The sequence below is a fragment of the Schistocerca gregaria genome, chromosome X, assembly GCF_023897955.1.
Source record: "Schistocerca gregaria isolate iqSchGreg1 chromosome X, iqSchGreg1.2, whole genome shotgun sequence".
NCBI lineage: Eukaryota > Metazoa > Arthropoda > Insecta > Orthoptera > Acrididae > Schistocerca > Schistocerca gregaria.
The window spans coordinates 757,594,427-757,609,993 of NC_064931.1; the positions used below are offsets into that span (position 1 = coordinate 757,594,427).

General features: G+C 40.5%; 1 protein-coding gene across 2 annotated transcripts in view; it reads left to right on the forward strand.

Moving 5' to 3' along the window:
* The window catches only part of LOC126298730 (exportin-4-like), a 196,533-nt gene that overhangs the window by 137,139 nt on the left and 43,827 nt on the right, over window positions 1-15,567 (forward strand). For both annotated transcript variants that reach the window (XM_049990169.1, XM_049990170.1), the window contains one exon: window positions 13,009-13,171. In XM_049990169.1, the coding sequence (XP_049846126.1) occupies window positions 13,009-13,171 (163 nt within the window). The remainder of the gene's footprint in view (window positions 1-13,008; window positions 13,172-15,567) is intronic.

Genomic DNA, 15,567 nt, shown 5'->3' on the forward strand with positions numbered 1-15,567 from the left:
TTGATGCTCCTTATGATCCACATATTATGGTGGCCACCTTGTGCTGACTACTACTGCCTTGGACCCAGACTACTCTTGGACTGTGTGATTGTGTACTTCTTGCTCACCATTTCAGTATCCAGTGCATATGGAATAAAGAATGTTAGGAAGTGTAAATCCCAACAGTGGCAACGAGTATTTTCAGACCTGCTGTGTTTAGATTACTCTGACGTCATGGAACCAGATTGCTGGAGGAGTGGCTGACACAACAACAGGTATGGGAAGGGGAGGTTAGCAAAGCTTATAGGTGACAGCATAGGTGGGGGTGGTGGGGTCACTCATGGCAAAATTTCTGCAGTAGTGCGAGTTAGAGCTGCACCTTTTTTAGATTGAAGTCAGCTGATAGGTATTCCTGCTTAAGGGAAGTCTCTCTAACAAAGGAACCACTTTTGACAAAGCTTAGGTATTCGAGTAATGAGGAATTAGTATATTTCATCAAAATATACAAGGTATTAGAGATAAAGTTAGTGAATTGCTTATAGATGTTGACTCTGAAATTATTGGTATATCTGAACACTTCTTAAATAAGGAGATAATTCAGAGGCTTCCTTTACCAGGATACAGGTTAGCTGGCAGCTTTTCTAGGAGCTCTTTGCGGTGTGGGGGAGTACCATGTATGTGAAAAACGGCATCCCATTTGAGTCAATTGATGTTTCAAAGTACTGCACTGAAAAGGTGTTTGAATGTTGTGCAGGTGTGGTTAAATTTAATGGAGCTAAACTTCTAACTGTTGTTATTTATAGATCCCCAGACTCCGATTTCACAACATTTTTGCTAAAGCTAGAGGAGGTTCTTGGTTCACTTTATAGGAAATACAAAAAGTTAGTTATATGTGGTGACTTCAATATTAATTGTATAAGTGATTGTGCAAGGAAGAGGATGCTGGTAGACCTCCTTAATTCATATAATCTTATGCAAACCATATTCTTTCCAATGAGAGTGCAAGGGAACAGTAGAACAACCATAGACAACATTTTTGTTCATTCCTCATTACTAGAAGGGCATTCTGTTAGCAAAAAGGTGAATGGCCTTTCAGATCATGATACACAAATTTTAACTCTAAAAGATTTTTGTGCTGCAACACGTGTTAAATATAGTCATCAGCTGTTAAGGAAAGCTGATCCAGTTGCTGTAGAGACCTTTGTAAACCTTATCAAGGAACAAGAGTGGCAAGATGTTTATAGCGCTGATACAGTAGACGATAAATATAATGCTTTTCTCAAGACTTTTCTCGTGCTCTTTGAAAGTTGTTTTCCATTAGAACGTTCAAAACAGGGTACTAGTATAAACAGGCAGCCTGGGTGGCTGACTAGAGGGATAAGAATATCTTGTAGAACGAAGTGGCAATTATATCAAAACGTTAGAAATAGTCAGAATCTAAATGCAGCAGCCCATTACAAACAGTATTGTAAGATGCTTGAAACTGTTATTAGGAAGGCAAAAAGTATGTGGTATGCAGATAGAATAGCTAAGTCTCAGGATAAAATTAAAAACATATGGTCAGTCGTAAAGGAAGTGGGTGGTCTGCAGAGACAGGTCGAGGATATAGAATCAGTGCGTAGTGGGAATGTTCGTATTACTGATAAGTCGCATATATGTACAGTATTTAATAATCACTTTCTGAATATAGCAGGTGAACTAAATGGAAACCTAGTCCCAACAGGGAATCATATAGCGCTATTAGAAAAAAGTGTTCTGAGACTGTTACCTGAAATGGTCCTCCATGATACTGACAAGAGAGAGATTGAGTTAATAATTAAATCACTAAAGACCAAGAACTCTCATGGATATGATGGGGTATCTAGCACAATACTGAAGTATTGTTCTATGTATGTTAGCCCAGTACTTAGCCATATCTGTAACTTTTCCTTTAGGAGTGGTCGGTTTCCTGACCGATTAAAGTACTCGGTAGTGAAGCCACTTTATAAAAAGGGAGGCAGGGATAATATTTACAGTTATAGACCTATTTCTATGCCATCGGTGTTTGCTAAAGTTATCGAGAAGGTTGTATATACAAGGTTACTGGAGCACTTAAATTCACATAATTTGCTGTCAAATGTTCAGTTTGGTTTTAGAAATGGTTTAACAACTGAAAATGCTGTATTCTCTTTTCTCTGTGAGGTTTTGGACGGATTAAATAAAAGGTTGCGAATGCTAGGCGTTTTCTTTGATTTAACGAAGGCTTTTGACTGTGTTGACCACAAAATATTACTGCAGAAGTTGGACCATTATGGAGTAAGGGGAGTAGCTTAAAATTGGTTCGCCTCTTACTTTAAGAACAGAAAGCAGAAGGTAATTCTCCGCAATATTGAGAGTGGTAGTGATGTTCAGTCCCAATGGGGCACTGTTAAGTGGGGCGTTCCCCAAGGGTCGGTGCTGGGGCCACTGCTGTTTCTTATTTATATAAATGATATGCTTTCTAGTATTACAGGTGATTCAAAAATATTTCTGTTTGCTGATGACACCAGTTTGGTAGTGAAGGATCTTGTGTGTAATATTGAAACAGTATCAAATAATGTAGTTCATAAAATAAGTTCGTGGCTTGTGGAAAATAATTTGATGCTAAATCACAGTAAGAATCAGTTTTTACAGTTTCTAATTCACAATTCAACAAGAACCAATATTTTGATCAGACAGAATGGACGTATTATAAGCGAGACGGAACAGTTAAAGTTCCTAGGCGTTCGGATAGATAGTAAGCTGTTGTGGAAAGCCCATGTCCAGGATCTTGTTCAGAAACTAAATGCTGCTTTATTTGCCATTAGAACAGTATCTGAAATAAGTGACACTTCAACATGAAAAGTAGTCTACTTTGCATATTTTCATACACTTATGTCATATGGTATTATTTTTTGGGGTAATTCTTCTGATTCAAAAAGGGTATTTTTGGCTCAAAAACAGGCTGTTCGAGCTATGTGTGGTGTAAGTTCGAGAACCTCTTGCCGACCCCTATTCAATAGTCTGGGAATTCTGACATTGCCCTCACAGTATATATTTTGTTTAATGTTGTTTGTTGTTAGCAATATTAGCCTATTCCCAAGAGTTAGCAGCTTTCACTCAGTTAATACTAGGCAGAAATCCAATCTGCATGTGGAATGCACTTCCTTGACTCTTGTGCAGAAAGGAGTGCAGTATTCTGCTGCATCCATTTTCAATAAGCTACCACAAGAACTCAAAAGTCTTAGCAGTAGCCCAAACTCTTTTAAGTCAAAACTGAAGTTTCCTCATGGCTCACTCCTTCTAGTCTGTCGAGGAGCTCCTGGAAGAGCTAAAAAATTAAGCTAATTCCAGTGTCACATTGTTGATTTTCTTTATTTAAACTTACGACTTGTCACCTGAATGTTTTTTTTTATATTTCATTTTATCTGTTTCTAATATCGTGTTATAATTTCATGTATTGATTCATTCCATGACCATGGAGACTTCTCCTTAATTTGGTCCCACGGAACAATAATTAAACAAATAAATAAATAGCGTCACTTGGAAAGGCAGTTAGTGGAACAACAATGTTACCTGTTTGTTTTACTACAACAACAGTTATCTGCGTTCTCTGCCGGATGTGCTTCACTCTCAGCTGTTCCGCCATTTTCTTCCTTTGTGGACAGTGATGACCATTGGGACACACATTTACAGTGCCTCAAGCATCATTTTGCGGCATATCAGGTAACCAACACCAATTGGAAGCGATCCTTATTTATACGTGGTCCTCTCAAGATGTGTTAGCTTTGCTCCACAAGTTATCTCCTACCGTGAATCCTGATACTTTGTCATTTCTTGATATTTGCACTTTTTTATCAAACTACTGTGGAAGCCAGTTTGTGGTGTTGTCTGCTAGGGTGGAATTCTACCGATACAATAATTGAGTCACTGAACTTCACGGCCTTAGTTGTTATTGTGCTTTGACCTGCTAAGCAGATACTAGTCGAAGATTGTATGCTGATTCTGTGATTAAGAACTCTCTTCTTCAATTTTGACCAGATAGGAAAGTGAACACACAGGCTATGCACTGTGCAGTTCCTTCCTTGGATGAAATTCTTAAAATCGCTGCAGCTTCTGAACTCATGTAGGACTCTTGACTGTAGAGGGCTGTGACGGAGAGCACGCACCAGGAAAATCAGGCTGTACCCCGACGTTCCGAATAAGCAGCTTGTTCCCTGCAATCATTCTGAGTTGTACAACAACTCTGGCAAGTACATGGGGCACCGTCATCTTCCTTGATACCCTCAGTGTTTCTATCAGCATTTGCACTTGGACTTCCTGCATCAGTCAGCTATCTGTTTCGGTGGACAGTGTCATGTGTTCCAGCTGAAGCTGCTCCCACCATTGACATTATGCTTGACCTGGCATCAGGGAAATGCATCAAGCTCCTACTCATGCTGCACGTGATGTGTCAGGCAGTACAGTTCCAGATGGGTACTGGTGCATCAGCTTTTCTGATCAATCGTTCTACCTATGTAATGCTGGGCTCACCTCCTCTGTCCCCATTTCAGAGGAAGTCCATGGCCTGTAGCGATCATGAAATTCCAATGCAGGGTGTTTTTCTGATGGTGGGTCTCATATAGAAATGTGTTCTGCATGCTTTCATTTTTGGTAATTTCTTCTTGCACAACAGAAAACATTTTTGGGTTAGATGGCTTCTCACATTTTGGGTTTTCCATTTCATAGATTGTGTGTTTGGTATGCCTGGATATTCCATTCCAAGGCATTGAAGATTTGATGACCACCTTTTCAGAATTGTTCATGCCAGGTTTGGGTCGGGTGGCATCTGTCAAGGTACATCTTCACTTGCACCCAGGTTCATCCCTGTGCATCTCACAGGTGCACCCAGTTTCTCGTGCCCCCTGGGATGTGGTGAAGGCAGAACTGGACAGTTTGGTCACTCTCAGTGCAGTCAACCCTGTTTCTTCCAGTCAGTAGGCTTCTCCCCTCGTCATTGTCAAAAAACCAGATGGCCCTCTCAGGGTGTGTTGTAATTTTAAGGCTTTGAATGACAAGTGGATCATAGATTCTTTTCCAATTTCAAGACCAGAGGACATGTTCACCAGGCTAAACAACAGAGACTATTACACGAAGATTGATCTGTTTGATGCATATTCACAGCTGTCATTACATCAAGATTCCTGTGACCTGCTGATGCTTAATATACTCTTTGATTTATACCTGTATAGCTGTAATCACTAGTGCCCCAGCTGTTTTTCAGATCTTCTTGCAACAACTGATTCATGCCATTCCTCAGGGGCAATTATTTACATGGCATCATCGTGACAGGTACATCTATGGTCGAGCACCTCCAGAATTTGCACTCTTGTTTTCTTGCTTATCAGCCGAGGACCTGAAATGTAACCTCAGTAAGTGTAAGTTTTTCTGGCTCGTGGCGGAGTACCCTGGTTTCCTTCTCTGTAAATAAGGTATTTGTATGACCAGAGACCATGTGTGGGCCATTGAGAACATGCCCCACCCTCAAACTCTGAATGAACTACAATTATTTCTGGGGTAGATTAGCTGCTATGATCACTTTATCCCCCAGTCTGCCAAGCTCACTGCCTCCATTCAATGTCCTGCATAAGAAAGGGGCCTCGCTTCGTGTGGTCACCTGCGTGTGGCATTTCTTATGCTGAAGCAGGCTCTTTAGTCGGCGCTGCGTCTTGTCCCATACTCATTGGGAAAGTTCCTTCTCCTCACCACTGATGCCTTACAGCATGCAGTTTGTGCGGTGCTCTCCCACGAGGGCCCCAATGGCTTCAAACACCCAATTGCTTTAATTCCCTAAACTCTCACCCAGGCTCAGCACAACTTCTTGCAGGTAAAGAAAGAGGGTCTGTGCAGTGAAGAAGTTCCATACCTATTTCTATAGTGTGAAGTTTCAGTTGATCACGGACCACAAACTGTTACTCACAGTGTTTGGACCTCGGTGCAAACTCCCGAACAAAATGCCACAAAAGCTTCAGCGTTGGGCGTTGTTTCCATCTGCATATATGTACGTCATCCTCTACAAACCATCAGGTTGCCACGCAAACGCTAACGTTCAGTCTTATCTGCTGTCTGACCCAGATCCTGAGTTTGATCAGGAAGTCATCGTATTTGTCACTGGCCCTTCAGAATTTCCCCCTCAATGCGTCAGTGGACACAGCTTGGATACGGGTGGACCCCACACGCTGTTCCACTGTCCAGTGCATTTGACATGGGTGACTCCAGAGATTGCCTATGAACACCCATGGTCCCCTGAAGACATATTTTACCTTCTGGTCTCGGTGTTCCCTTCGTGACGGGGTTCTGTTCCTCCAGATGGAACAGCATTGGCCTTGGGTCATTATTCTGCCAACCCTGTGCCCCAAGATCCTTGATCTGCTATGTGCCTGTCACTGGAGTATTTCACATATGAAGCGGCTGACCCGTCCGCGTGCCTATTGGCTGTCCATCAGTAGAGATATCATGTTGACGGTTCTGTCCTGTACCACATGTGTGCACCAGCAGCGTCTGGAAGCACCTTCACGTTGACTTTGCGAGCCCTTTCTTGCAGGAGATGTGACTCATTGTGGTCGACTCGTTCTCCAAGACTACAGCCCTCAGTTTACATCCGCACAGTTTGCCCATTTTTGTGAGCTCAGTGGGATCACATACCTGCTCACTGCCCCATTACACCCACTATACAATGTGGAGGCAAAAATGGATGGTGCGTAATTTCAAGGAGAAGATGTCAACCATGGCACACTGCTTCCACCGATGAGGTTCTTGCACTGTTTTTGGCCACCTATAAAGCTACTCCCATTGCTGGGAAGAGCCCTGCCAAGTCACTGTGGTGGCTTTCTGTGGGCTCTCCTTATGCCACTGTCTGCTCCAGGATCTCAACCCTCCCTGTGTTGGGCATGTAGCCGTTTCCAGCTCAGCACCCCTGTGTGGGTACTGTCATTTGGTTGTTGTCTGCTCTGGGTTCCTGCTACAGTCCATGGCTCTCACGGTCACTGGATTAACGAGGTCTCTGGTAAGTGCTATCTTTGGTGGTGCCACCAGAACTGGCTACACCTCAGATTGCTGCAGTTGATGCCCCAGCGCTGGATGCCTTACTGCCTCACCCTCTCTGGCCACCAATTCTGCTACATGCCAGCCTGGTCCTCAGTGCCCCAGAGATCATGGAGTGGACCCCACTGCCCCCTTATGTTACTTTCCAGGTCCATTGGAGGTCGCTTCTCTGGGCACAATTGTGCTTGCTCCTGACAGTCCTGTGACTGTAGAGATCGAAATACGACCTGTCGTGGACTTAGCGTTGCCGGGACCACTCCCAGCCTCCATGCTGAACACTCCTTGCCCACCACCTCGTCGTTGCATGTGGCACCATAAGGGCTGCTTCTACCCCTATATGCTGTCTTTGGTGTGGGGGTTGATGTGTTGGTGTAAGTGACTGGGACATTGAGATGGCGTCATCACAACTCTCAGAAACCTATCCATGCTTGCCACGTGCACCGCCAGTGGCACTGCAGGCTGTGGGTGGCTGCCACAGGACAAATGCCAGAAAGAAGCCACGTCTTCAACGCAATTGCCGTGTCACCTTGTGGGATCCTGTGGCTGACATGCCTAATATAAGCGGGCGCTCTGCCGGAAACAGCAGTTCTTGTTGGTGCTCTGTGTGATCTGCATGTTACACTCACTGCCTTGTGGTGACCTGGACTACTCTTGGATCGAACCTCAACATGTAACTGTGTTCGTGAGGTGCAACAACAATGTAGTAAATATTACTTGCGTTATGTAATTCCTGAAATTAGGTATTCTTGGCACAAACATTAACATTTTGGATCTCAGAATATTGAATTCCCTAATTATTTCCAAACATGGGTATCCTATGCATCTAGTTGCAACTACCATTCATTGTTCAAAGCCTGTTAATTCCCATCGTTTGGCCTGAGTACAAAGGGCAGCTCTGCCAGTGCACTGCCCTTTTATACCTTGTGTACGCAATACTAACGTCATCTGTATTTGTACATATCACTACCCCATGACTTTTGTCACCTCAGTGTACATCAGTTGGTTCTGCTAAGAAATTCATTAGTGGATAGGAGGAGGTAGATACTAATAAATAATTTTTACTCCTATTAGATGATATTTTATTCATGGCCAAACTTTTTATGGATCTGTTCAGAATGTGTGTTCCTGAATAAATAGAGACCCTTCTGGATCAAAGTAAGTGATTTTAAGTGTTTATGTAGATTGTTGTTTTTCCTTTTATTGATTCTATCTCCTGAGCTGGTGGTTTGAAAGACATTTGCAACAAATTGCATTAAGAAGTAAATATACAGATAAGCAGTAGTGAGTGTACTGACTTCTTTGAACAGGCTCCTACAGAAATGTTTATGAATTCGTGCGATACGTAACTTGTATAAGACTCTTTTGGACTCTGAAAACTGTAACTTTGATGAGTTACTCTGAAATATGACACCATATGACATTATGGGATGAAAGCAATCAGTGTATGTCATTTCATTTTAATTTTTACATGTCTCACATCATTTGCACCACAAATAAAGATTTAGTTAGGCAGAAAAGTTTGTTTACAGAACTGTGTATAGGTAGCAGTAAATTATACAACATGCCTGTGGGCCCCAAACGTGAGAAATTTTTGTTGTTTAATTTAATTAAAAAAAGCCTTTTTTGTCCCTCACCTTTCTGATAATGTGTTGACAATTGACTGGTTCACTCCAGAATAGTCCGAATCGTTGTAAGCAAAGTCTCCGTGCCAATCAAATCATGCTCCAGGTTCGTCTGACTTGTGAGCTGGAGGGATCGTGGAGCCATGGTCTCTTCTGTTCCGAGTCACTACCAGAGCAGACACTAAGTGGCTTAGTTTTCTTTACCTTTTTACTTCTCTTCTCCTCCAAGATGGGTCTGCGGCTAATAGAGTCACATTCTCTGACCTACCTCAAAATCTTAACCACATACCTACCGTACTTACTTGAATATAAGCTCACCTTGAATATAAGACGATCCACCCTTTTTTTAAGAGGCTCCTTGAAAAAAATTTATTGTTAACATATCCTGACTAATCAGAATTACAAACTGTTTTATTAACATAAAGTATCTGCTAAAAGGTTAACATTATATCTATTCTAAACTTAAATCATTTATTAATTGTCTCCATTTTGATAATATGAGGTGAAGTAAAATAAACAAAAAGAAGTGGTTTACATTAGTTCTTGGGACAGTTTTCTTTTCTACCATTTTCACTTACTAATCCTGCAGTTTGTGGTATCACTATTTCTAATAATAATAATCATCATCATCATTCTAACAGAACAGCTGTAAATTTATGTCTTTGTTGTCTCAAATGTTTGACTGTTTCTCCTGAATCTGTCATTGTTTCTGAGGTTGTCATTACGGTTGAACCTGAGAACACAGTTTTTTCTTTTTTTTCTGAATACATACTAGATTTTGCTTCTAAACTGATGTGACAATGTCACAATGTCTTTTGCTTCCAAACACATTTCGTTCCTGCCACTTTCTCTCATTGGCTGTGTAGAAAAAACCTCCTTTCATTTTTACACCACGGAGAATGTCAACAACATTGCAGCAAGGAAAATGTAAATACACCACTGGTCCTTATCTAGACTTCTACCATTTGCAGAAATGAATATTATTGTTGAACATTTGTCCAATTTTAAAGTCAGTTTAATTCAGACTACAAATAGATTCAGAGAAACAAGTTTCAATGTGGTAGATGTTCATAAAAAGCTGAAATACATCCCTGTAATCATCCTATCTCCCAGCCAAGCTGATGTCACTGTTCCTCTTCTAATCACTCCGTAGTGTCGAGCTTGAGCAATTGTAAGAAACAGACTGCAGTATCCTTTAGTATTTAAGTCATATGTAGAAACACCAATTAATACATAAATAAAAGATTGCAATTACGATTCGGTCCCATTCTCGAACTTTCACTTTTTGCGTGATCTAGTGACATCTGTTGGTACTACTATCTCCTCGACAGGTCTTGCTGCTGTAATTTATTCTTGTGATGACAATTACAGTCAGTTTAATATAATTTATTTCCTTTGTTAGATATTTCATTCTGGACTAATTTTCCACCTTTTTTCAATTGAATGTCATGATCATGTTCTAAAGGTGGTAACATTTCTACCCTATTCTAATACCACAAGTGACAAAATTCCTCAATTGTAATCCACTTAGTAAATCATTATATTCTATCGTAACCAAATAATATATTGGTATGGGTCCTAAATCTGCTAATGTTTTCTGAAGGACACATTTTGTTTTTTAAATGTTAGCTTTACTTAAAAAGTGGCATAAATGTTTGTATATGATATCCATAGGTATATAAGAATGTTTATTACAAACCTGTTCAAATGCAACAAAAGTTTGTAAAATGATAGAATTTAATGCTATTTCCTCCTATGTTTCACAAAATTGTTAAATTTTAATCAGAGCAGTAGACTGTTGTCATCACTGTTTGATAGTTTCTTGCGTAATCCTTGCACTAGCACCATGTGATCCATGTCTTTTTGATTTTTGAGCAACATCGATACCATATCAAGTGCTTTGGGTATCAGGAAATCTTGAACCTGCTGGAACGTGAGCCCTGCTCTTCTGAATTCTTCAAATGTAAGATGACCCCTATAAACGTAAGATTACCCCAGTATAGTCTATTAAACAACGTAAAAATATTGACTTCAGCAGCAATATCTTAATCTGAAAATATAAGAGAACCTCCTTTTTGAGGACAAACTTGGGAAAAAACTCATCTTATAATCAGGTAAATATGGTAATCTCCATAAGGAAATAAACCAATGTGGTTTCTTTTTTCTGACTGTGAGTGTGTTATTTTTAATACTGACTACACTACTGCCCGCCAAGCGAGTGTATGAAATAAAGACTCAAACTGAATGAAAGAAAGAATTATTTAAACTTTATTTATTATATTTATTTATCAAAATATTAGTTTTGAAAAGATAAAACTGTGTTCTCTACAAGCCCTTTATTTATAGGCATGACAGGTTTTGCAGCATTTCAGCTGCATCGTCAGATGCAGTAAAATCAAGTCATGTTCGAATCAAGAAAAGACAGTGGGATGACTCAGCATCCATAGTCAGCAATTTTTTACCAAGTAGTGGACATCAAACATAAAATAACATAAAACACTCCCTTGATACTGCGACTAAAAGTACCTGGTGAGCTAACAGTGTCCCCATATACTGAAATAGTGATCAAAGCAGAGCATATATGATTATCTATGGGATTATGTAAAATTAAACAGCTCACAGTCCTTCATTTACCCACAGAAAACACGCACTGGATTGTATACTAATAGGCAGCACGTCAAGACACAGTTGCGGAAATGCCAGGTACCGACATGGAGAGAGTGGTCATGTGGAACGCGGAAGTCCATCTGCAGATTGATAACTAAAAACACTGGGTCATCTCATTCTCTTTTGATGATCAGAACATTATTTAATTCCATCTGATTATGCAGTTAAAATGCTGCAAAACTGGTTGTGCCTATAAATAAAGGACTTACATCTGAAGTGGTCTGATCTTTTCAAAATGATATATCTAGGTCGTGGCTACCTTGACTACAGAGTCTGCCATTGAAAATATTAGTGTCAGTATATCTGATACAACTATACATTTAGAAAATATTTGGTTGTGGTAGATAAACATGCAACAAATGGTAATAAAATTAAACAATTACTGAGTTGCATCTATTAAGTGAGCACCATGTTCTACTCTGGACTCTATCCAGCTTTTTAAAAAAAATGCAATTCTGTACTTATATTGATTGTTTTTATGAGCTCTAACTTAGATTGATGGCCACATTCTGCATGCATGGTTTTTTAGTTATTATATGCTGTTTATTTTTTGAGTTTGGTCTTGTTTTTTAACTTAAGTTGCAGGTAAATTTTATTTAGTTTTGAATTAGTCATAATAACTGTTTTTACTATGGACCTGTTAAGACTTAGAACTATTATTTCTCAGCTGAATTCAACATTTTTAGCAACACAAAATCCTACATAGAGTAACAGTTCTGATTCTTTTTTAATTGCACATGCCTACATCAGAACTCTGTCCAGCAGATATTCAGTGGCTCTCTGCATTCCAGAGGACAACAGTTCACATCCCCAAGCGACCATCCAGATTTAGGTTTTCTGTGATCTCGCTAAATTGCTCCAGGGAAATGCCGAAGTGGTTCCTTTGATAAAGGCACAGCCAGTTTTCTTCCCCGTCCTTTTATATAGTCAGAACTTGTACTCCATCTCAAATGACCAAACTGTCGACAGGACATTAAACTCTAATCTTCCTTCTAACCTTCAGTGGCTTTCAGTTGCTCCCCCACTTCACTCCCCTTACCATCTTTAATTCAGTGATCTGAATGATTTATCCTCCTCTTAGAAATCTCTGTTGCATTATATCTCTTTCCCTTTCAGTCTCCGGGCGTGGTGGCCGAGCGGTTCTAGGCGCTTCAGTCCGGAACCGCGCGACTGCTACGGTCGCAGGTTCAAATCCTGCCTCGGGCATGGATGTGTGTGATGTCTGATGTCCTTAGATTAGTTAGGTTTAAGTAGTTCTAAGTTCTAGGGGACTTTTGACCTCAGATGTTAAGTCCCATAGTGATCAGAGCCATTTGAACCATTTGAACCCTTTCAGTCATAAATTCTTCTTCATCTAGAGAAGAAACTTCTAATAATTAAAGTAACAAATTAATTCTCAGCTAATACACTGCTGTTATTATTTGATTGCACTAGTGAATTTAGTGCATTTATTTTAATTATTTCCTACAAATTCTCACAGTAATCACCAAACTCGATATTAAAAGTAGTAGTTTTGGTGGTAAAACATGCCTGAATTGTGACACTGAGAAATTTCAATTCTTTTTATGTTAAAATGTTGAGAACATTTTTCCTGGGTGTTTTAACCAACTTACTAGATTTTTGTAACCTGTCAACAGTTATGATTAATATCTTGTTATAGGGCAAAGACAGCATTAAAGACTGAGGGCCTACTGAAGCTATTAAATCTTTTGAAGCAAAATGCACCACTATTTCCTCAAGGATGCAAGAGAGGTCTTTTCAAAGCCTTAATTGTTGTGGCACCTGCTGTTGAGTCTGAACACCGTGCGAACTACTGGAATGAGGTAAGTTTTGAGTGTAAAGGAGGAACATTTTTCCTATCGATATCAAAGCCAAAGTAAGCAGTATCTGATTTTTCCATGGTGTAAGATCATAACTGCTTCCACTGTTGCTACTACTCCTGCTGCTGGTGCTGCTGCCAACAATAACAATGCTGTTATCACTAACAGCTGTACGTAGTGGCCATAGTTGCAATCAACAGTTCAAGAATTCGTCTACTTAAGTTTACTAAGTGAGGTGGCACAGTGGTTAGCACATTTGACTCACATTCAGGAGGACTACAGTTCAAACCCCAGTACAGCCATCCAGATTGAGACTTTCCCTGATTTCCCTTCATTGCTTAAGACGAACATTGTGGTGGTTCCTTTGAAACTGCACTGTGGATTTCCTTCCCCAGTCTGAGCTCATGTTCCATCGCTAATGACCTCGTTGTTGATGGGACATGAAACACTAATCTTCGTTTCTTCCTTCTTTCTACATACGTTTCATTGAACTAGTTCTGTTCATTGATCAAGTCACGTGGGTGGTTGATTCCTTTGTATTAAAAGGCATTATGTCACAGTGTTGTATATCAAATAAAATAGAAAGAAACTTCCACATGGCCTTTACAAATGTCTGCTTGTGTCTGTGTATGTGCGGATGGATATGTGTGTGTGTGTGTGCGAGTGTACACCTGTCCTTTTTTCCCCCTATGGTAAGTCTTTCCGCTCCCGGGATTGGAATGACTCCTTACCCTCTCCCTTAAAACCCACATCCTTTCGTCTTTCCCTCTCCTTCCCTCTTTCCTGGAGAAGCAACCGTTAGTTACGAAAGCTAGAAATTTTGTGTGTGTGTTTGTGTGTTATTTTATTCTACATCTACATCCATACTCCGCAAGCCACCCGACGGTGTGTGGCGGAGGGTACCCTGAGTACCTCTATCGGTTCTCCTTTCTATTATTGTGCCTGTCTACCGGCGCTTTCCCGCTTGGTAAGTCCTGTTGTATATCAAACACGCTTATAAAGTATAACATCTGTGTATGGCTGTCTTTCCAGTTTCAGATAACTGCCGATGTCTGATCTTCATAGCAGTTCATTATTTCCTGATATAGATTCTACATTTACACTAGTGTCTCACTGATCTGCAGTGAACCCCATAGTCTTGTCCATAAGCAGATGTGCTAATCATCTTTATCTTGCTCAGTTCCAACATCTCTTTTGGTATATCTCATATGAAATAGCAATATATCATTAATAAATTATGTTTTGTGATCAGAAGCAAGATGTTGCCCATTTGGCACCAAAATGTAGCAGTCAGGAATAGCTGCAGAGAAACAGTAGTGGAACATAGATAGTTCCTGCTTGTCTGTATGTTCTTGAGTCTTCCTTGGGTGTTGTAAGGTTCGTAGATGGCTTGGGAGGAAGGTGTGACGTGGGGAAGCTGCAGACAAAATAAAAGTTATTAATTCATTCGACTTAGCTCCACCATGTAACTGGCTGGAAGTGACTGTGGACAGATATGAGAATGAACAGAAATGAGTCTAATCCATACAACTTGAACAGTCATTTGAGTGTGTTTCTGCCTTCGTGTAATGTTCTGGCATTGAAGTGGCAGGCGTAGCAATGGCTAGAGGTGCAAGGATGCAAGCTGCTTACGCAGTGGAATGCAGACTCAGCTCACTGACGTGATGGTGGTGTCCAGATACTGCATGTGGCACAGCACATGGTGTGGCAGCAATTTCTTGTACTTTGCAGCAGCACAGTGGCACGGCATTGGTGTTTCCCAGAGTTGAAATCTGGATTTATGGTGAATTCAGAGGTGAGCTGCTGGCAGATTGTTGGCTGTCGCAGATGGGTGGAGGACCGTTATTTGCGGCCTGGTGATGACATAGTGATGGAGAGTACTCCAGTTGACACAGGCTGGGTGTCGCATACTGCCCAGCTCTTCGAATGCTGGTGGGCTGAGTGTCTAGTCATAACTTTACTATGATTTATGTGATTGCATTCCTATATGATCTGTGAAGTCAAATTCAATGTAATGCTCTCTCCATCAGATTGGCAACTACGAAAATGTGATTAATAATGAATGAACCCATACAGACCATCTGAACAAAAACTCACACTACTCTTCTGTAGAACAGAACCTGCGAAATACTGAATAATAAGATGCGACAGTTTTAAAGTGCTGCTTTCAAAACCCGAAACGTAATACAAGTCACAGAATTGCGTGTTCTCGGTCTTCTAGAAAACTCTATACAATTACTGTGCACAAGAAAAATTACTGTATGGCACTGGATTGTGACCAGGAGGTTCTGACTCGTTAGGTGATTTTGCACAGTACTGTTGTCCAGTCTCCTTTTCCAGAGCACATGTATATTTTTCATTTTGCATTTATCACAATATGTCGTGGCTATGAAGTTTGA